The sequence below is a fragment of the Falco cherrug genome, chromosome 6 (assembly GCF_023634085.1).
Source record: "Falco cherrug isolate bFalChe1 chromosome 6, bFalChe1.pri, whole genome shotgun sequence".
NCBI lineage: Eukaryota > Metazoa > Chordata > Aves > Falconiformes > Falconidae > Falco > Falco cherrug.
The window spans coordinates 7,012,039-7,031,008 of record NC_073702.1 but is presented as its reverse complement, the minus strand read 5'-3'; the positions used below and the strand labels follow the sequence as shown (position 1 = coordinate 7,031,008).

The 18,970-nt window shown below is 43.7% G+C and overlaps 1 protein-coding gene across 36 annotated transcripts in view; it reads right to left on the bottom strand.

Moving 5' to 3' along the window:
• Window positions 1-16,304, bottom strand: part of SNAP91 (synaptosome associated protein 91) — a 71,083-nt gene extending 54,779 nt beyond the window's left edge. For 5 of the 36 annotated variants that reach the window (XM_055713286.1, XM_055713268.1, XM_055713274.1 and 2 more), the window contains exons 1-2: window positions 15,851-16,063; window positions 15,079-15,243 (exon numbers count right to left, since the gene is read on the bottom strand). In XM_055713286.1, the coding sequence (XP_055569261.1) occupies window positions 15,079-15,208 (130 nt within the window). In that variant the 5' untranslated portion in view covers window positions 15,209-15,243; window positions 15,851-16,063. Of the gene's footprint in view, window positions 1-14,727; window positions 15,052-15,078; window positions 15,244-15,850; window positions 16,078-16,153 lie in introns of those variants that run through there. The other 31 variants (XR_008732708.1, XR_008732711.1, XR_008732710.1 and 28 more) reach the window with 18 other exon arrangements.
• Window positions 16,305-18,970: the final 2,666 nt, after the last annotated feature.

Here is an 18,970-nt window from a genome sequence, read left to right as displayed (position 1 = left end):
CCATTTTGTTTTAAGGGTTTTTAACTTAATTCTTTAATAAACAGATCTGGGATTCCTCAGTTCAAGGTTAATTATTCACAATCTATATTTCAGTATGCAGGGGAACAGCAGCAGAGCACAAGACCTCTCTGTTCAGAGGGATATTGTTGCCAGCAGCCAAGAGCAGCTGTTATTCCAGGTTGAATTAACATGTGAGCTACCTTAGCATCTGAGCTGTGTCATACATTCAGTTCCTACACTTTGCCAAATCTCTTTGGCAGTAGTAAACAGACCTTCCTCACTATTATGTTGAACACAATAGTCTTCACAAGTTTTTCTTTCTTCTAAGTATTTAAATAATGCCTTGAATCTATAGAAAACGAAATGCAGGATTGTTCCAAATCCAGACGAGTCAAGAACAGAAAGAAGTGGCTTAAAGTAAAAGTTTACAAGCCTCACTCAACCAAAAAAGTTAAATAGGCAAGTAACAGTACAAGTCCTCCTTGCAAGATGCAGAACTGTATGAGGAAGCTACTACATCATTGTGCTAACCAATGCAAGACTGAACTTCCAGGTCTACAGAAGACTGACCACAAAACAGTACTGAAAAGCAGAACAAAGTCACCAGTTTCTGCTTCTACAATAATTGCTCATGAGAATGTTAGATGATTTTAATGATGTTGGCTTTGACTATCAAGCAATTCCACAAACAAGAGTTGGGGATTTATTTGTGGGGTTAAAGTTTACCATCTACTTTTTTCACCACTAGCTTGCCCTGTTCTCCACCAACATGCATCATAATCCAGCTTGTAATAATCTCCCCAAGCAGAGGAGCAATTCATGCCGTCTCCTCCTTCCTCCCCAAAAGCCCACCTCAAGAGCTACTACATCTCACCTTGACTCCAGCGAGTCTACCCTTTAAAGTCCGGCATGTTGCAGATATTGCCTATGCACTTTCATGCCTACGCCAGCTCAACAAACCTAACACAATCTTCCACAGAGTGCATGCTCTCCAGGTACTTCAACGACTTTCCCAGTAATGCAGCTACAGTCCTTATGACTACAAATAACTAGGGAGACTGTTACCTCCTCTCTCCAAAGACCACCCCGTCCTCAAATGTATCTCAGGCTCTTGCGAGGACAAATATTTACTGCAGATCCTGAAGTCTGAGAGGTCATGGCAGTCAGTCCTTGAACTACACAACTGCACCCCACACCAAGACAACATTGTATATACAATTTCTTCCTCTCTGCCTGTTCACAGGCATACTTTTACTACGCGCAGTAGTGTTTATGCACTTAATATACACTCAAGAAAAAAAAAAGCTTCTTCCCTATCAAGCATGTGAGAAGTCTGCAGCAAGACAGGGCAGATGACTTCAAATACCAGCAAATTTCTGTTCAAGCTTCCTCCATTTCTCAAACTGCAAGTTTACTTAGCCTTAAAATCATCTTATTATCGCACTACTTCTTTTTACTTTTTAAATACAACAGTGCACCACTTCCTATATCACCAAATACCTGTTTTGGAAACAAAGCTGAAAAATCTGCTACATTGCTGGATTTTATTCCAATGCACTTTCATATGGTTTGCACCCCTCCTTCCCCACCACAATCAAGGCAAAATATTTTGCTCTAAGTCACCTGCAAAAATCACCTCAGCTCATTAGCGCAGTATTAAACTAGTTGTTGGATTTATCCCTTTTGGTCCTTAATGATTTATCATACGTTTCTTCCTCCTGAGAGGTTCATGTGCAGCTCTCTTGGAAAGGTGAAAATAAAAGCCAACTCTCAGGTAGTCTTCTACTAGATCTGAAAGGGTGCAACCAAGGCAACTGTCTCCCTAAGTACTAATAATGGGGGAAAGTGTGATCATACTCTGTTAAAAAAAATAAATTATTGCCATAAGCAACTCCAAGCTCCATGAACTATGAATACTTTTTGCTTAAAAGTTCCCCGAACGTACTGCTCCACTGCCTCTGGAGGACAATAATGTGCATTAACTGTACTGTTTACATTGGAGTTCTCTCCTTAAGCATTGTACAACTGAAAGATGACATTCAGGCCAGCTCAAGTTTAAGCAGCATTCATACGGGGTTTTTTTTAAGAATTGTCTTTAAGACTGTTAATTAATTGGTGATGAATATATTTTATGGACAGTCTGAGACCTTACTGACACGTGTGATCCAACTATTCAGAAGAATAAAAGCTTCAGTTTTACTCAGGAATTAAATATCTGGAACAATAGAGCTGTCACGCAGAAGATGAGCTACACGAACTCCCTAGTACAAACATAGTAAGGAAAGCAGCTTTTTAGCCTCACGCACGAAGCCAGAACACTAAGCAAAGGGGAAAAGGCCCCATGGTCAAAGAATCCTGCCTGATTTCTTCCCAACCACAGCCACCATAGCTTTTCCAAGCAGCTTCACTCCATGAAGAGCCTTAGTTACTAAGCATAGAACCTTTCCCTTGTCCAAAGTAGTAAGAAGCTCAGTCCTGAACCTCATTTGTACCAACATCACTCACTTTGAATACCAAAGAACCTGCCTCAGGCAAGAATACAAGTTCAGCAAAACAGGGGAAAGAGAAGAAATCACGACTCTACATGATCCCTTCCTCTCACTCAGAGACCCCATTTCAGACCTCTTTTCCACCCAAATCCTGCTCCACAACTAGCTCAACAGAAACATGTATTTTTCTGCTCAAAGACAAGAATTGGGTAGTTCTGCTTATGTTGATATGAAACATCAAGTAGTTCTGGAGCGAGATGTGCCGCTTCTCTATTTTACTGATTTACTGCAAATAGCAGCTGAGCCACAAATCATCACTGTACTACCATTTTTGCACAGCTCAATAGTTTAAGATATACAAAATGCCATTTGCATTTGGTGGACACCAACTGAAGGTTATAAGGTTAAAATATAAAAGCAATTGTCTTGGAGAAATGCTATTCCCCATCCTATTGTAATATGGCATCTCAGATGCCAAACCCTTGAGGAGGAAGGGACGTGGAAAAAACCCTACTAGCACTACAGGTAGCATTTGTGTTAACCATTTGACCAATAACTTTTATCTGATATCCTGTAATAAGGAACTTTTATCCCATATGGTGAATCTCTGACTTCATTCTACAAGCCATTTCCTCAGCAGTTCAAACCTGGATGCCTTAACCAAAATAGACATTAATTTAGAGAAGAAATACGTAACTGCGGCCACCAGCCAATCTTCTGCCAAACCTTCAAAGCATTCACTCAGTTCCCTCTAAGGGGTACTATTGTTCTCTCCATCCATGCAAGCATTAAAGCGACAGCCTCATTGCATCCGAGGTCTTGCTGCAAACAGAACAAGTTTAAAGGGGATATATTGTTGCAAGATTATTGCTTAGAAGGATAAAAGTCAGTAAGATCTAGTTAATCGACTACTGCAACTAGATACCAGGATTCCAGCTGTGGCTTATGATTACGCTTCCATGAGGGTGAACAACCCCTAACACTACCTGTTGGTTATATCAATTCATAACTCTCATCACTTGGCCGTTTACTGGAATATCACTAACAGGATCAACTGCGTCTTTTGTCCGGAACAGCACAGATACACTAGAAAAGTAAGGATTTCGTGTTTGCCACAGCAGCATGGGGTCATTTACGGTAACCTCTCTACTAGCGCATTTTCTAATCAGCCTTTACATGTTGGGCTGATCTTACGCTCCAGCCATACCTGGCAGAAAGTGGTAATCAACCGAGGTGGGGCACATGAGCTATCTGAGTTGCTGTGCTGTTGGTTCTTATTCTGAGAAGAATGAACCCTGGTTAGTGCTTTCCACCCCGAAATGATCTACTTTCTTCAGAAATCTGTTCGTTTTTAATAAACTTGTTGAAAGGAAACTAGCCTACCAACTCTGCCCAGAACAGCAATTTGTAATCTTCTTCAAATGGGAATCAGACTGAAAACATACTGGAAGCAGCCTGATGTTTCAGCTGCACTACTTAACTGTTACGTGTTGGGAATACATAAAAAAATAGGGTGTGGATGAGACAACAGGCAAGCAACTTCAGTGACACGTTAGCTAGCTACAGCCTGTATGCTAGGAACAGGTCAGCTGAGTAGGCAGGCTCAGCAGCTGACGTACCCAGCTTTCAACATCCAGACTGTGGTCCATGGTTTGCCTGGTCTCTCAGCAGAATTCCTCTGACAGCCCAGCGATTTTGTCAGTGGATGCCACATGACAATGCAACTTTGAGTAGGGTCAGCCTCAAAAATAACCAAACAAGGCCAGAGAGCCCATGCACTCGGCCAAGCTGACAAGCCACTACAAGCTCGGCATGGGTTGAAATTCTTATACTGGGAATGAAATGCCCACAACTATGCAGTCAGTCCTGTTGAAAACAAGGACATATCTGTAGGAAAGAAGAAAACAACTGCAATGCAAACCTGTCTACGCAGCTGGTGCAAGAGTATGGCCTCCTAGAAGTATACCGAAGCAGCTGCAACTAAACAGCAAGTACTTTATAATACGGGTGCAATCATTTTAATCCATTTTGTCTTGTATCTGTATATCTATAAAGCAACAGAAAGACCACAAGAGTCCCTAAATTAAACCTGGTGGATTTTGTTGTGGGTTTTTTGTTTGGTTGTTTGGGTGTATTTTTTTTTCTTTTTTATTGTTGTTGTTTTGTTGTTGCTGTTCAGGTTTTTTTTTGTTTTGGGTAGTTGTGTTTGTTTGTGGGGTTTTTGTGGTTTTGTTGTGTTTGTTTGTTGGGTTGTTTTTTTTTACAAACTAACTGATGTCCTTCACAATTAGACAGAGCTTTACTCTCTCCTTGCTAAAAATAAAAAAACGAATGTGCAATTCCTTTATGTTCATTCCCCTGTACTACACCAGTTAAACAAGAATCCTTTGCATCTGCCACATGACAGGTGAGTTTAAGTCTCACTTGAAAAACCACCAACTACCAGTAGACTTTACTCTTCAACATGAGCCTGCAGCCTTTCATATACTGCAGATTTCTTGATGTTGCAAAAGAATTCTGTTAAATTCAATGGAACACCCACCTGAGAAATGGAAGATAGTTAGGACTACTAACATTTTTAAAAAAACTGACAGTATTTAAGTTGCTACCTAACAGTTCAAAGTCACCAGTGCCGCTGGAAGATGTGTTTGCCACTGGCAGCGAAGTCTCCTATCAAGCTATTGATGACTGGGGAAGTTGGAATTAATCACAGAGGCTCACATCCACACAGCAAAGCTTCATGCAACGTCAGATCTCTGGAAGAGCCAGAAGTGTCAAGTAAAGTCCAAAGCACAATACGGAGGTAAGTTTTGAAAGGTAGCTTCTCATAATACAGCCTAAGCAATTTCCAGCTTCCTGATAAGAGGAAGTTCTTTAAACTCACCTATTCCAAACACAGCAAACTTTGCCTGTTAATACTCTTGCCATTCACAAATAACAGAGCAATCGAAATTTAAATCAAGCTTAGCAAAACTAGGAAGAGTCTACCTGGCTTAGAAAGAAAGATCAGATCAGGAAGTCACAGGCATGGCTCACATATGAAAATAGCATTCTGCTTCAGATGCCAGTAATGAAACATCACTGATGATAAAACGTACATGTTTTCAAAACACTGGCACACTAGATATGCTGACTTCCTCTGGCTTGCTGCCCCTTTGCAGAATGTACGTTCTCCTATAAATAGGTTTCGATATAGCTGTAAAACTTCAATTAAGAGCTACAGGCACAATAACCATACAGAGTCAGGCAGCAAGATCCAAACCCAAGTCTCAATTTGAAAACATTAGATTTTAAAACTCCAGGGCTGCTAAAGAACTGATGCAATGACGTGTTAAAGCTTTCATCTATATTTGACCTCTACATAATGAGAAACAGTGGCCTTCAGAGCCAGCAAACAGGCCAGCTGGCTTCCCCCTTTCATATAAGTCTGAAACAAGTGAAAGGAAGAGTTATTTTAAAAACCGTTTGAACTCCCACTTAAGTGCACGTATGTGGGCTCTTCAATTATGTGTAAAGATGTATGTGCTAGCTCGTGCAGTCCTGCACTGTGGCAAGATAACAATCACTTGCCCACTTTGCAGACCTTCCTCTAAACTTGTAACCTCACATACGTTCTAAGAATGTGGGTGACAAGTCAGCATGTTTTAGTCATGCTTTCAGCAGTCATGTCTTCCCCTCACTTCTATGAAGGACCATTTGAGAACGTTCTGTAAACTATCAGAGATACTTAAGAGATGTAACAAAGCTATGCCCGAGGCACTAGGAGCCTGCCAGGCTCTGCAGGCTCACTGCTGACCATCTGTTATGGAAGCACCTGCTGCCGTTGTGTCATCCGCGCTCGTGCCAAGCCATGAGCCAGTTTGCAGCGACCGACTGCACGGTCAGTAGTCAAGTCACAGTCTCGTCCCACCTCTTTAAGACAGCAAAGTTTAAGACACTTTCTTGAAAAGACTTTTCTTTGTTCCTTTATAGATACGGTAGAACAATCTTGGCTCAATTGAACACCAAACTCTCCAATCTACCCTTACCGGTGTCTCACATCTCAGCCATAGCCTAGTCTCCTAAATACCTAGAAACAGCCACCAAAGAACATGGCCTTCTTTTTCATTCCTTTGCAAAAGTAAAGCCACCTTGGCAAAGCACAAGGCTCAACTGTTTTGTTAGAGCTCTGCGGCCCAACTATGACACAGGAGTTCCTGCCAACTAGCTTCCTACCTGTGGTAATTTCGCATATTGGCTTATAACCAAGACAAAGAGTTGATTGCCACGAGTCATACCCAACCTGCAGACACGTCCTGTCAGCAACTTGCAGTTCTCAGTACATACAAGAGGCAGGGTGTGCTTTCTTGGTGGTCTTCAAGTATGGTCATGCCTATGTACTCACAAAATCTCCTCTACAAGAAATATCATAACACATTTGGGTTTTATTAATAGCTAGAAAAAACAGACTCTAGGAAAGGCAACTGACTGACACACTGCCTCAGCTCAAATGGCCAGAGTACAGATTACGCAAACACACAACGTCAGCGTGACACCAGGACTTTTCAGCATCCAATTCCTTTCATTAAACTAAGTTAAGATAGAGATATAATCTAAAACGAAGCATGAGATAGCATTATCCTGGGCAGGGAGGAGGAACAGAAAGGTACTTAGACGTGGTTGATCCAGAAGTCAGTGGTAACACAGTGCACTGCCATTTCCTATACTGTGCCTACAACTACACTGCAAGCCTCAGACCGCCTAGTGGATGCACCATTTGCCAGTAGCCTAGAAAAAAACCTGTTCTAGGATTCCACCTACATTCACAGTGACATTTCAAGACTGATGTCCAATTTGTGGTGCTAGTCCAGATTGCTGGTATACTCCCTTTCCTAGTAGATTACAACTTCCAGCTGCTTCAGCAAATGTGTTTCACAACCTAAAGAGAAGAATTTTTTATGAACACGAGCATCTTACTGACTACCAGCTATGACTGTTGAATATACCTCTGAGCTCACTCTTGTAAAGCTTGTTTTGCATTGACTTTCAGTGTTTTCAAACAGCTCTGCAGAAGTAACCATGATCAAAATAGCAAGATTAAAAATATTAGAAACAGTTTTAAGGGACTAGCAAGCAGTTTGCAAGACTCCAGAAAAAGCAGACTTAACCATGCTCTACAAAGTGACAAGCTAGTCTCTGCTTAGTATTCCAACTGCCTTCCATCAATTGCCAACATCTGGTTTATTCAGTTTTTATTTAAGACACCAAGCTCTCATCCAAGAAAAATTTTGGCCAGTAGGAAAATCAAGCAACCATGCTGAGTCTGACAGTCTGGGATACTCTAATATCCACTTACCAGCAAAGCTTCATACTGCAATCTTGCTGGTGCTGCTGACTCAGGAGAACAAAGTACTGCTGCAAACCCTGTGCTACAGATCACTGCCCGCAAAATTACTAGGAAGGCTTCTTCTATCATATCACTTGGTTTGAGTTCAGGGTTCAGCCCCATGCTAGATGACCCATTCTTTCAGCACACTAGATGTCCTGTGCCGAGATTTAGACCCTGATTTCCTGGGTTGCTTTATTCCTTGCTTTTTAATTTTCATGGTATTTGAAACTCCTCTCTCCAAGCCAGGCAGAATATTGCTCCTAATCCACATGCCATGTGTTGAAGTTTGGAGATTCAAGTTTCATCAGACACTCACTGGTGAGACTACTACATCTCCCCTAGGCACACATCAGAACTTGTGCTCTTCCACACCTGCCTGCATCCTGATACAAGCCTTGAAAAGAAGCTCCAAAAAGGAACAGGGGATGTTAACTTAATGATACTGTTTGGTACCACTGACTCATCTTTAGACTATAGTAAGACTAAGGGAGGGAATATAATGTTACTCCCCCTGACCCCCCCCCCCAAAAAAAAAAAAATTCCCCACCCCTAGAAACACTGGAGCCAGCTCCTTCAGCAATACCACATGTCCACAGCTGACAGAAGAAGGTCTCTCCTTTTCTCTTCTGTGGGAGCAGGGCGTATATTGGGAGCACATGGCAAGGCTTTGTTAGCAAAGGGGAATGCTGCAGCTGTGATCTTTGAGAATAGGGGTTCTTTCACAGGCTGCAGGGGGTATCTGCTCCAGCACCATGGAAATCCTGCTCTACCTCTGACCTTGGTGTTCCCTCCGCCATTTCTTGCTTTCTCCCTCCTCCTGCTCCTCTGCCTGCCCAGTGTTTTCTGCCCTTTAAGTATGTTTTCCTGGAAGTGCATAAGCTTGGTGGATGGGCTCAGCTGTGTCCTGTGGAGAGTCCATTGTGGCACTGGCTGCATCTGGCACAGTGCATGCCCTGGTCTCTCCTCGGAGAGGCCACTCCTGCAGCCAACACCTTGCCATGGACACCCAGGACTGGGGAAAAGGCAAGTACGGTAGGAAGAGCAAAGCAGTCTTGAGTATCTTTAAGAGGCAGAAAAAATACTAGAAGCAGGTGCACTTCTGCTCTATTAGCATTTCTTTGGAAGTGGAGACTAAGAGGGCAGCAAATTCTCCTCCTTGGCTACCAATTTCTCCATTCAGCAAGAAGCAGGGAAGACTAATAGCATACAAAATGCTCTATGCCCTTCGGAGTCATGCTGTCATCTACTTTTAAGCACTTCAGAGGATCCTTCAGCGGGCAGAGACACAGAAACACGGACCAACCACACCAACAGAGCACTTCCTTGGAGACTTCACAGAACTCCTCACTAGGACAGGCCCAGGTAAGGCACACACAGAAGATGAAGGGTTTAAGAACCAGGCTGGGAAATCACGAGGCACAGATCAAATCAAACCACAGGAAATCAAACCGCAGATTTTTATTTTGTTTGTTTGAAAGATGTTCAATTGCTGCCATCCAGGACCTAAGGGAGTAACACTATGAGATTACTATGAAACATATTGAACTACTAAATAGAAATTCTTAAAACCGTGGACTGATCACTGCCATACTGACCATCTCATGAACAGGGGGTCTCAGAGAAAGACACAGCTACTCCATTATCAAGGTCTACTCATGGTAGTCAGTACAGCAGAAAGACCTGACTTGTCCCAGAATGTGTCACCCATGACCTTGACAAAGAATATCTAACAGAAGGATCTTGATGACTATTGAAAACGGAGTAAGAATACATGCCTTCAGCTGAGGAAAAAACAAGGGGAGGGAGGGTAGGACAAGTCAATCTAGCTTTATCAAGTTACACTGTTTGGATGAAAGAAAGTTTAATATTACACTGCCTACCCACCCTTCTGTTTCCTCATCCTCCCTTTCCTTTCCTTAGGCATTGTACCATAACACAACTTAAAACACAGAAAGTTCAGATGTTTCAACTTTCGTATCTTAACACAAATTCAAACCTCTACTCAACTTGAAGCATATTTTGAAAAAGTTTTAGTTAGCCAAGTCTTAGCTTACTCAAAAAGGCAGCCTTCCCTTGGTACAACACATGCCGTAAAAACAGTATGGGGCTGAGAGGGGGAACTGAAAGTTAATGCCATTGAAATACTCAAGATCAACTAATCTAAAAAGCCTTCTTACTAGCTCCCCTTGCCCATGACAGACATTTCTACTCCTATTCAGAGATCAACACACTTCCAAATGAAGTGAGTCTTCAATACTGTTTTGGGAAAGGACACAGGAGAAGCCCACAGAAACAGAGATCTGTTCATAAAGGCCAATGAGAAGTCCCTAGATACATACACACCCACACAAATAAATGTGCTAATCCAATATCCATTAATGAATTAAAGAAAAGAATTGCTTGTTTAGATTTTTTTTCTTTTCAGGTCTGAAAGAGATCCATTGGGGTCACAAGGAGTTCACAATTTAGAATACACCCCAGCTGTGATAACAAACACCAAAACAGTGTATTACTGCTGATCTTCAATGCTAACTTAAAGTCGGTTCTCTCATACCTGGAAACTGTGACAATTGCTGCAATACAAAATACAGTGAAACATACAAAAGTAGTTTCACTAGTAAAGTGCAAAGGATTAAGCCCTGTTTGTACAGAGACTCCATTCTTGGCAATTTTCTTGAAGGTACTTCCACAGCCATAAAGACAAAGTGTCACTTGGACTGCAGAGCAATGCAGTACTCGTACGTCTGCGCTACTCCCGCTAGGAAAGTAGCCCAAGTGCCAACAGACTTGGAACACACCCCAGATCACTTCAATAGCAAACAACTTCTGAAATATGCATCCAAGTTAACCTTAACAGTCGCTGAAATCTAGTGACTCAAGATAGCTCCACTGACACACCCCCCACACACCCCTCTTCCAAAAAACAGAGACAGACTTATTCCTCAGGAATGAAATAGAGGTTTCTAAGACTAACCTGTGGGGACTAGCAACTTTATCTTTACTGAGACTAGGAAAAAAGTTTAACCCATTGATTTTGCCTAACAGCCACTTCTGTTTCAACACAAGATACTACAGTGATTCAAACTTCAGGTCATGCCCACAGCTTGTAGAAGAAAGGCAAATCACTGCAGAAACTAAAGTGTCTGTATAAGTAAAATACTGATACCAGCCCTGCAGTTCAGTTACCAGCATGAATTAAACTATAAATTTCTTTTTAGAGCCTTTGTTTGCCAGCCACATACAAATATGCAAAATTAGACTTGGGATGGAAAGATGTTACTACAGATACACAGGTCATCTCCACAGCCACAGAAAATCAAGTTCTGATCTTCATCTGCTTTTTTTCCACATTTCATGAAAATCTCTCAGCTCTTGTTCAGGCCTCCAGAAGGGCCTTCTACCTTACGAGAATTAGTCTGAAGAAGTAAGCAGGCATCACATGGTCTTTTCAGAACACACACTCCAGAACTTCCTCCTGCTGCAAAACAGTTCACTCGACAAAGTAAGTCAAGGAAAATCCCAGCCACTTTGAACATTTTCAGCAGACACGTACTTGTTACAACCAACTGCAGATGCAACAACCTCACTAGTTTCCAACTCGCTTCCCTAAATGAGAGCTTGACAGTCTGTTTCTGAGTGAGATCCTTTATAAAAGGAGCTGAATTCAAGTCTACCTATTTTCTTCTCATCTATCGTGTGTTTTAACATTTGAAAGTCAAGTTGGTTCCCTCCTCCAAAAGCTTCTCCCTGTTGATACCATCAGTCACCCCCATTCAAGGCTGGAAGCTGCCTTTTACTTGCCCCCCACAATTAAACCCTCAGTGAAGCCTTAACACATCTTTCACAACAATTCTGAGAATGAAAATTCTATGCTGTGCACTAGGATTGCCTGCCCAGTTGAACTACTTACCACACCTTGAAGTAGCCCATATATCTCATTCACCCACTCTGCAATGGCTTTTCTCGCTGCATCAAAATCAAGTTGCTAACCCCCACTTCTTCATGGGAATACTCGCCTCATTTGCTGTATCTAATTGTTATTTATTTAATACTATGTGGTTAGCTGAGGGAGATGAATCCATACCACTGTGGTGAATTCAAGACAACTTTAAGATAATACCAGTTTGGTAAGTCCAAAAGGATCAGAGCTCTAACATGCCAACTGCAACAGCTTGCCCCAAACTATCAGAGCATCCTAGATTTACATTCCTTTTCTCCCCACAGGGACTTGCAAAATGCATTTAATGCCATCTGACACTACTCCCAGCAGCTGCTGGAAATTCACTAGTATGAGAGTTGGCATTCAAGAACATGGTAAATCTCACTAATGAGTATATGATAGCAACCTAATCGTACCTCAGTACGTGACAAGCCTGTGCAGTACCCGGAGCCCATGCCAAAGGACAGACGCTACAGAACATCCATACCAAAGCCCGTATTTGAAAGCTATGCAAGTATGAAAACCCACACAAAGGTAAACACTTAGCAGCTCAGCTTTTGTTCACAGAAGACATTCATTCTGTTCTCCCTTCCTCACACACATGCACTCATACCCAGATCATGCTTTTTATTCCTCAGAGCAAATTCCCTTTAGGTAGTACTCACTTAAAACAAAAACAAAAACAACCAACAACCAAAAAACAACTAAACCAAATCAAAAAATGACCCCACAACTTGTCACCTATCATCTTTTTATAACCCTCCGAAACTAATACCTCCGGCAAAAAACATTAAGGACAGGCACGATTGTCCCATCCTCACAGGACTACTTAACTCATGCTAAATAGTTGATCTCTCCATTTAATTTACAAAGCCCAGTTGCTATACAGGGCAGTGGAAGATAGGTTGTGTGACATCACACCTGGCCACTAAGAAACTAAATAAAATTATGAAGCTCCCTAAGGGTGCAGAACTGCCACACCAATACTAGAATTACAGCTCTTCATAAAGCACCGCTCCAACCATCGCTTTCTGGTACCTGAAGCTTTAATTAGCTAAATCCTTCACACCTTGACTCAAAGCTTATCTTAAGGCATTGGCAAGTGTTATCCTTCATTCCCTTCTCCCTATCTTCAAATGCTACTTACCCACCCTGAAATGCAGTCAGCCATGTGCCTCAGATCTACCTCCACACAGCAGTACCTCCTGCGTGCGTGGGGGCATTGCTCTTTCAGTGGATGAACTTGTGATTTACTCTCGTTGCAATTATATAAAGCCCATTTCAACACTTGTTCACAAGACATACATCAAAGTTCAAGGAACTGTATATCAATTCATAGTTATGAGGAGATGCCTCAGGTTTAAGAGCCTGAGAATATTTTTCTTTTAAAACATGAGCTTGATTTTCATTTATAGTTCACAATTTTAAATGTGTGTATCTCCCACCAACAAGATTCTGTCTCTAACGATACCAGATACTTAAACTCTCAGCTATTACATATAAGCTTGGAAAATAGAAGGAAAAATTAATAGTTATTGATGTCCCCAGGAAATGATCACTTCTCTTCCTCTTGTGTGTCTTACATGCAGGCGGGTATTAAATCACATGGAATACTACCAGCTTCAGTCTCCCCCAAGCTCATTTTCTGAAGGAGTAATACTAGCACCGATATCCAAACACAGTCCCTTTCCAGACCTTAATATAGCACCAGTAAATAATTTCTACCTCACTTTAATCTTGCCTATTCTAGATAGTACTTTTATTTATATATATAAACATATACACATATATGTGTATATATATAAGAATACACACAGAGACACAGCATGCTACTACATACAAGAGCTACGCTTTTTTTTTTTTTAAGCTGAGTAACAGATACAGTAGGACAGTCCAGACACAACCTACAGATTAAGAAGTGTTGACAGCTACAAAGCAGCAACATAGGAGACATCAATAACCAAGATGTTTGTTTTTTTTTAAAAATCTACAAGAAAACAGGAGAGGATATCTATCAAGACCACTGATCTATTTAAACAACGGTTTAGACTCAAGTCAGTCTTCAATCAATGCTGCTTATGTCAGCATCTCTTAGACATATATACAAGAGTATTTAGATATACTGGAAGATTGGCATGCTGTTTGCCACTTCAAGGGTTAGGTAAGAAGTCATTAGAATGGAAATCTGGAATATCTTCCAGAAGTAATAGTACCTCCTTTTAATAAATACATCATCATCAGAACTGTACTTACATGCACCTGCACCAGCATTACTTAGTAACAGCCAGCAGCCAAAAGACCGCTTGGTATAAAACCTGCTGATCTTTACTTGAAAGCATTTCTTGTCATGCCCAAAAAAGAATGGGAAAACCATTTAATTTTAGACATTAAAACCTGCTGTTGATCTACTGAGTTAAATGCTGGACAGAGTTACTACTGGTAAACATGGCCAATTAACCTCATGCAATCAAATTCTTTCACCATTCTACTCCTTGGTGTCTCCAAGCAGGGACTGACAGTTGAGTGGGTTGAAAAGAAACAAAATTGTCAAGACAAAACATCACTAGCTCATTGGTTTTTTAAGAAACATTTTGACTTCAGCCTTGTTTCATGCATTAACTAGCCAATGCCAGTACAGAATAGATCATAAGTCTATGAGACAAAGTCACCAGCCATCTTCAACAAAATATGTTGTAAACTATCGGACAGCTCATGAAGTCGCTGTCAGATATTTGGGACCCCAGCAACAGCCCTTACGTTCTCCAAAGGCTGTCCCAATCTACAGCATAGCGTTATCCAAGTGCCTTGCCATTTAAGCACACCATCATCTAAACCCCTTCAGAGGTCTGCTGTGGAGATGGCCACACTCCCACCAGCGCCTGGCCAGCTCCCGGCGTAGCATTTATGTCTCTGCCTAGTGTAATCCTCACCAAAGTAGACAGTGACAAGCGCATGTCCGTTTTGCCCTGTGTCCAATTCCCTCCTCTCTTTCCGAGCCCCTGCTCCACATGGCACCCTTCGCACTGCCTTCCTCGATAAAAGGCAAGAGGTCATCAGGGAAAAAAAAAAAAAAAAATGGCCGAAAGAGCAGTATTATGCAATAAGAGACGAAATGCAACAATAACTCATCCTCTCCTGGAGACATCTCATAAACCTTCCAGTTTGCAAGCTGGATGGCAGCAAGCGCGACGGCCAGACGGCTCAGAGGCACAGCACGGAGCCCCGCGGGCTGCCCCCGCCGCCCCGGGCCTTCGCTGGGGAAAGAAAAAAGGGATGCTCACAGTCCAGGTGCTTTTTCTTGGGCCCCATCACTTCATGCGTGGTGGCTTTGCAGACGGCTCTGGCTACGGCTGATCCCGTAACGCTGTACTGAGCAGCTGCGATGCGATCTGTCAGCGTCTGACCCGACATCTTCGCCTGGCGTGCCTGCTGCTGCCTGCTCGGCTCTGCGGAAAACACGGGAGGGGAAGGGGAGATCCCGGGTTTATCGCCGAGGGGAGGGGGGGCCGGGGGTGGCACGGCAGGGACACGCACGGACACACACGGCCACGCCACACGCACAATGGTCCGCCAGGCAGCCCGGCCCCTCCCGAGGCGCAGCCCCCCCGCCCCCTTGTGTAAACCCTTGCCTCCCTAGCAGCCGCCCGGGGCAAAAAAAAATAATAAAAAAAAAATTAAAAAAAAAAAAAAAGAAGAAGGGTATTTCAGACGCTGCAGGGAAAGGACGAGGAGGAAACAACGATGGCAGCAGGCACACAAACAACGTACGAGCCCCCGGAAAGGGGGGAAAGGACCCGGACCCCCCCCACCTGCCCGGCAGCGCCCGCCCCCCGAGCCGGCCCGCAGAGAAGCCGCCGCCGCGCCCCGGCCCCGCCGCAGCGCCCGCCCCGCCGCCTCCCCGGTGGGGGATTATGGCACCGTTGCGCCATGTTATGCCCTCCCGGTGCCCCCCCCCCGCGATGGGGAACGGGGCACCGCTGGATGCGGCGGCGCCCAGCGCCATGCAGCAGCCCGGGGCGGGGGAAGAGGACGAAGCGAGCGCCGGCGGCCGACCTGTCAGTGCGTCCTTCCCTGCCGGCCTCCTGCCGCCGCCGCTCCGGGGAGAGCGCCCCGCCTCCCGCCGCGACCGCTCCCCAGCCCGGCCCGCCGCGCTGCCCGCCGGTGAGGAGCCCCGCGGCGCAGCAGCCCCCCCTCCCTCCCCCCGGCCCCGGTAGCCCCAGGTGCGGGGCGGGCTGCCCCCTCCCGCCGCCGGGGATGCGCTGGGCGTCGGCAGCCGCCGCTGCTATTTCCAGCCGGCGGCTTAATCCTCCCGCAGCCTAATCCCCGCGCTACTGCCGCAGCAGCGCCGCCCCCTACCCCGGTGCAGAGGGCGGGACGGAGCGGAGCGCCGCCGCCGCCGCAGATCGGTGGCCCGGCGCAGTCAGGTGACCCCGCGCGGTGCGAGCGGGCCGGGCCGTGCCGGGCCACCCGGTACCGCGGGGCAGAGCCCCCCGCCCCGCCGCGCCCTCGCTCGGTGTGCGGCGAGGCGCCGCCACCCCCACCCACATCCCCATCCCCATCCCCGCCGCGACTCCCGCCTCCCGCCCGGAGCTGCTCCCACGGGGGTGCTGACCGGGGGAGCCCGGTGGGTGTCCGCGGGGCCCGGAGGTTGGGGACGGGGGAGCCACTGGTGCTTCCCCTGTCTGCAGCGCGGTCCCGCCGTTAACGCCTAAAACAACGCGCCGAGGGATCCCGGAACGGCACACACACACTAGATTTCTCCAGAATCTTTTCATGATGTTGTTATTGTTATCGAAGATACCCAAAATATGGCTCCGGAGGGGGTTTCTTTCTGTTATCTAAGGTACCCCAAAGGTCCAGGTTGCAACACAGCGCTGTGCCAGGGAGGGTATATTTTGTTTTATTTTACACAATTTTCTTGTGTAGTTGAAGCCTAACGGGGTGATCTGTGGAGTACTGAGAAATGTGGCATACATATATTACCATAAATTGGCTGAACTTAGTTTGGGAGTAAAGTGATTTAAGGGGGTGGGGTCTAAAGGAAATGGTACTGGTAGCAATTACTGCGAGCTGCCGTTAGAACAAATTTCAGAAGATGGTGTAAGTGCATGTTATTAATTAGCTGAAGAAAACAGGATGTACAGGCAGCATTGAAGATTTGTGCATATGAAGTGGTAATTGGGTTGTGTTGCCTACAAAGTCATACAGCACCATTTCCATTGTGCCAGGAGCAGAATACTGACAACGGACCGTGGTCTGTGACGGTATGAAACAGCAGCTTTTTTTACTATTTCTTTACTTTTTTTCTCTTTTTTACCTAACAACAGAGAGATTTTCAAGTCCTAGGTAGCCTGAAAGCTTGGGAATCCTGTTAAAACAATGCTCTAAAGTTCAAATTCCAATTTTATGGAAAATCTCTTCCAAAATAACTGTTCAAAGGGTGCTTGTTTACATTGAAGAAAGGTGTTTGAAATTTCAGGCTTTCAATACTAGTTAAATTGCCTTCCTTTTTGCAGAGCAGGTAGAGATGTTTGGATTTCAAGATTCAAATGTTTTCTCAAATGCAGTGCTTGAATACAGAGAGGGGTTTCATTCCAAAAAAGATGTAAAGCATATGTCGCAAAACGCTAGCAATAGGCATGAGGAGTCTGCAAACTTGGAATGTTCCCATAAGTGAGACACTTATATTCCAATAGTGCAAACGTGCCTCTGCTTCTCAGCTCTATTCAATAATCGGTAGCAAATGGATAAATGCTGGAGTTGCACAGAAAGATAATATAACACTGTTCTTTAGCATTACTATAGCCTATTTTTCAAGTACGGAGAAATTTTAGTAATATTCGGAAACCATGTTTAATTTACCACAGAAATGTTAACTTCCATTCTTAGAGATTCATCTTTAATGGAGTGATTGGGGGGACCTCAAAGCTTGTCTTAGCAGAGGCACACAAACAGTTTTTCCTCTGTACTTCACAGTCAGTTATTGGGGTCACAGCACCAATCGATTTCAGAGAAGAGAAACAGTAGGGATCTACAGATACTTCATGTTCCATTAATGGCATTAAAAGTGATTCTGAATTCTTCTCGCTAATACTGACAGGATTTTAGAATGGCTTGACTTCCAAAAAGACAGGAGGTTTCTTTTGAACTGGTATATAGTAGAAGAAAAAATACAGACACTGTTTCGGAGTTTGCTGATTCCACCCCACAAGAATTTAGAGTAGCTTTACTTGCCACAAGCAAGATAGTTTTCAATTTTACGCTACACAAAGTATTTAATTAGTGATGTGACATTTTATTAATGACTAGTGTACATCTTCAAGTGTGAAGGTCTGGATACTTTCTGAACTACTCCATATCGTTATCAGTAGCTTCTGTCACTGAGATTCTCAGCTGTGTTACCAGAAACTATGATTGTTAATATTCAGCTCATTTTATATCTTCATATTGTCAAAATATTTAAGCAGAAGATAAGCCAGACAATTTGTACTATTGCCTTAAAATTTATGTGTTGCAAACTGAATTTAAATGCAAAGAATAGAGTTCTTCCAGTGTTTTGGTTCTAAGCCAGCAGATGGCCAAGTCATGATCTGGAGTATGCAAAGGAACAAATTGCAGGATTGCAATTACAGAAGCAAATTTAAGATATTAATTTATCTGCCATTACTTGTATATTCAGCAACAAATAACCAGTGTCATGAATAAAAACCACTATGAAAGTTTGTCTTGTTTACATCTGTACCATGTTTGGTCAGTACTGCTCTACATGGGGCTTCTCTGTTTCTTCTCAGCGTTGGTTGATGGACTTCCATTGACAGCCACATACAAAGACTTTGTTAAGCAAAAGCAGGATCACTTGACCCTGAGAGGTTCAAGAGGTATTTCAGGCAAATCTCATTCTCAACAAGCACGTCACCTGAGTTTTTGATGCATGACGATCTTTCTGAAAACCTAAGACGCTTCAAGAGAGTGAGACGAGACTCCGAGTTAACAATTCAGAGTAAAGGGATGTGTTCTACTGAAGCTGTATTGCTTTTGGATTTAAAAACAACCACCACCATCCAAAATAATAAGCCAACCCCACAAACCCCACAAAACAGTATTTCAGGTTTGTAATAAAAGCCACACAGGAAATAGGAACCATCTTGAATAAGGAGAGGCCATGGCGGGAGC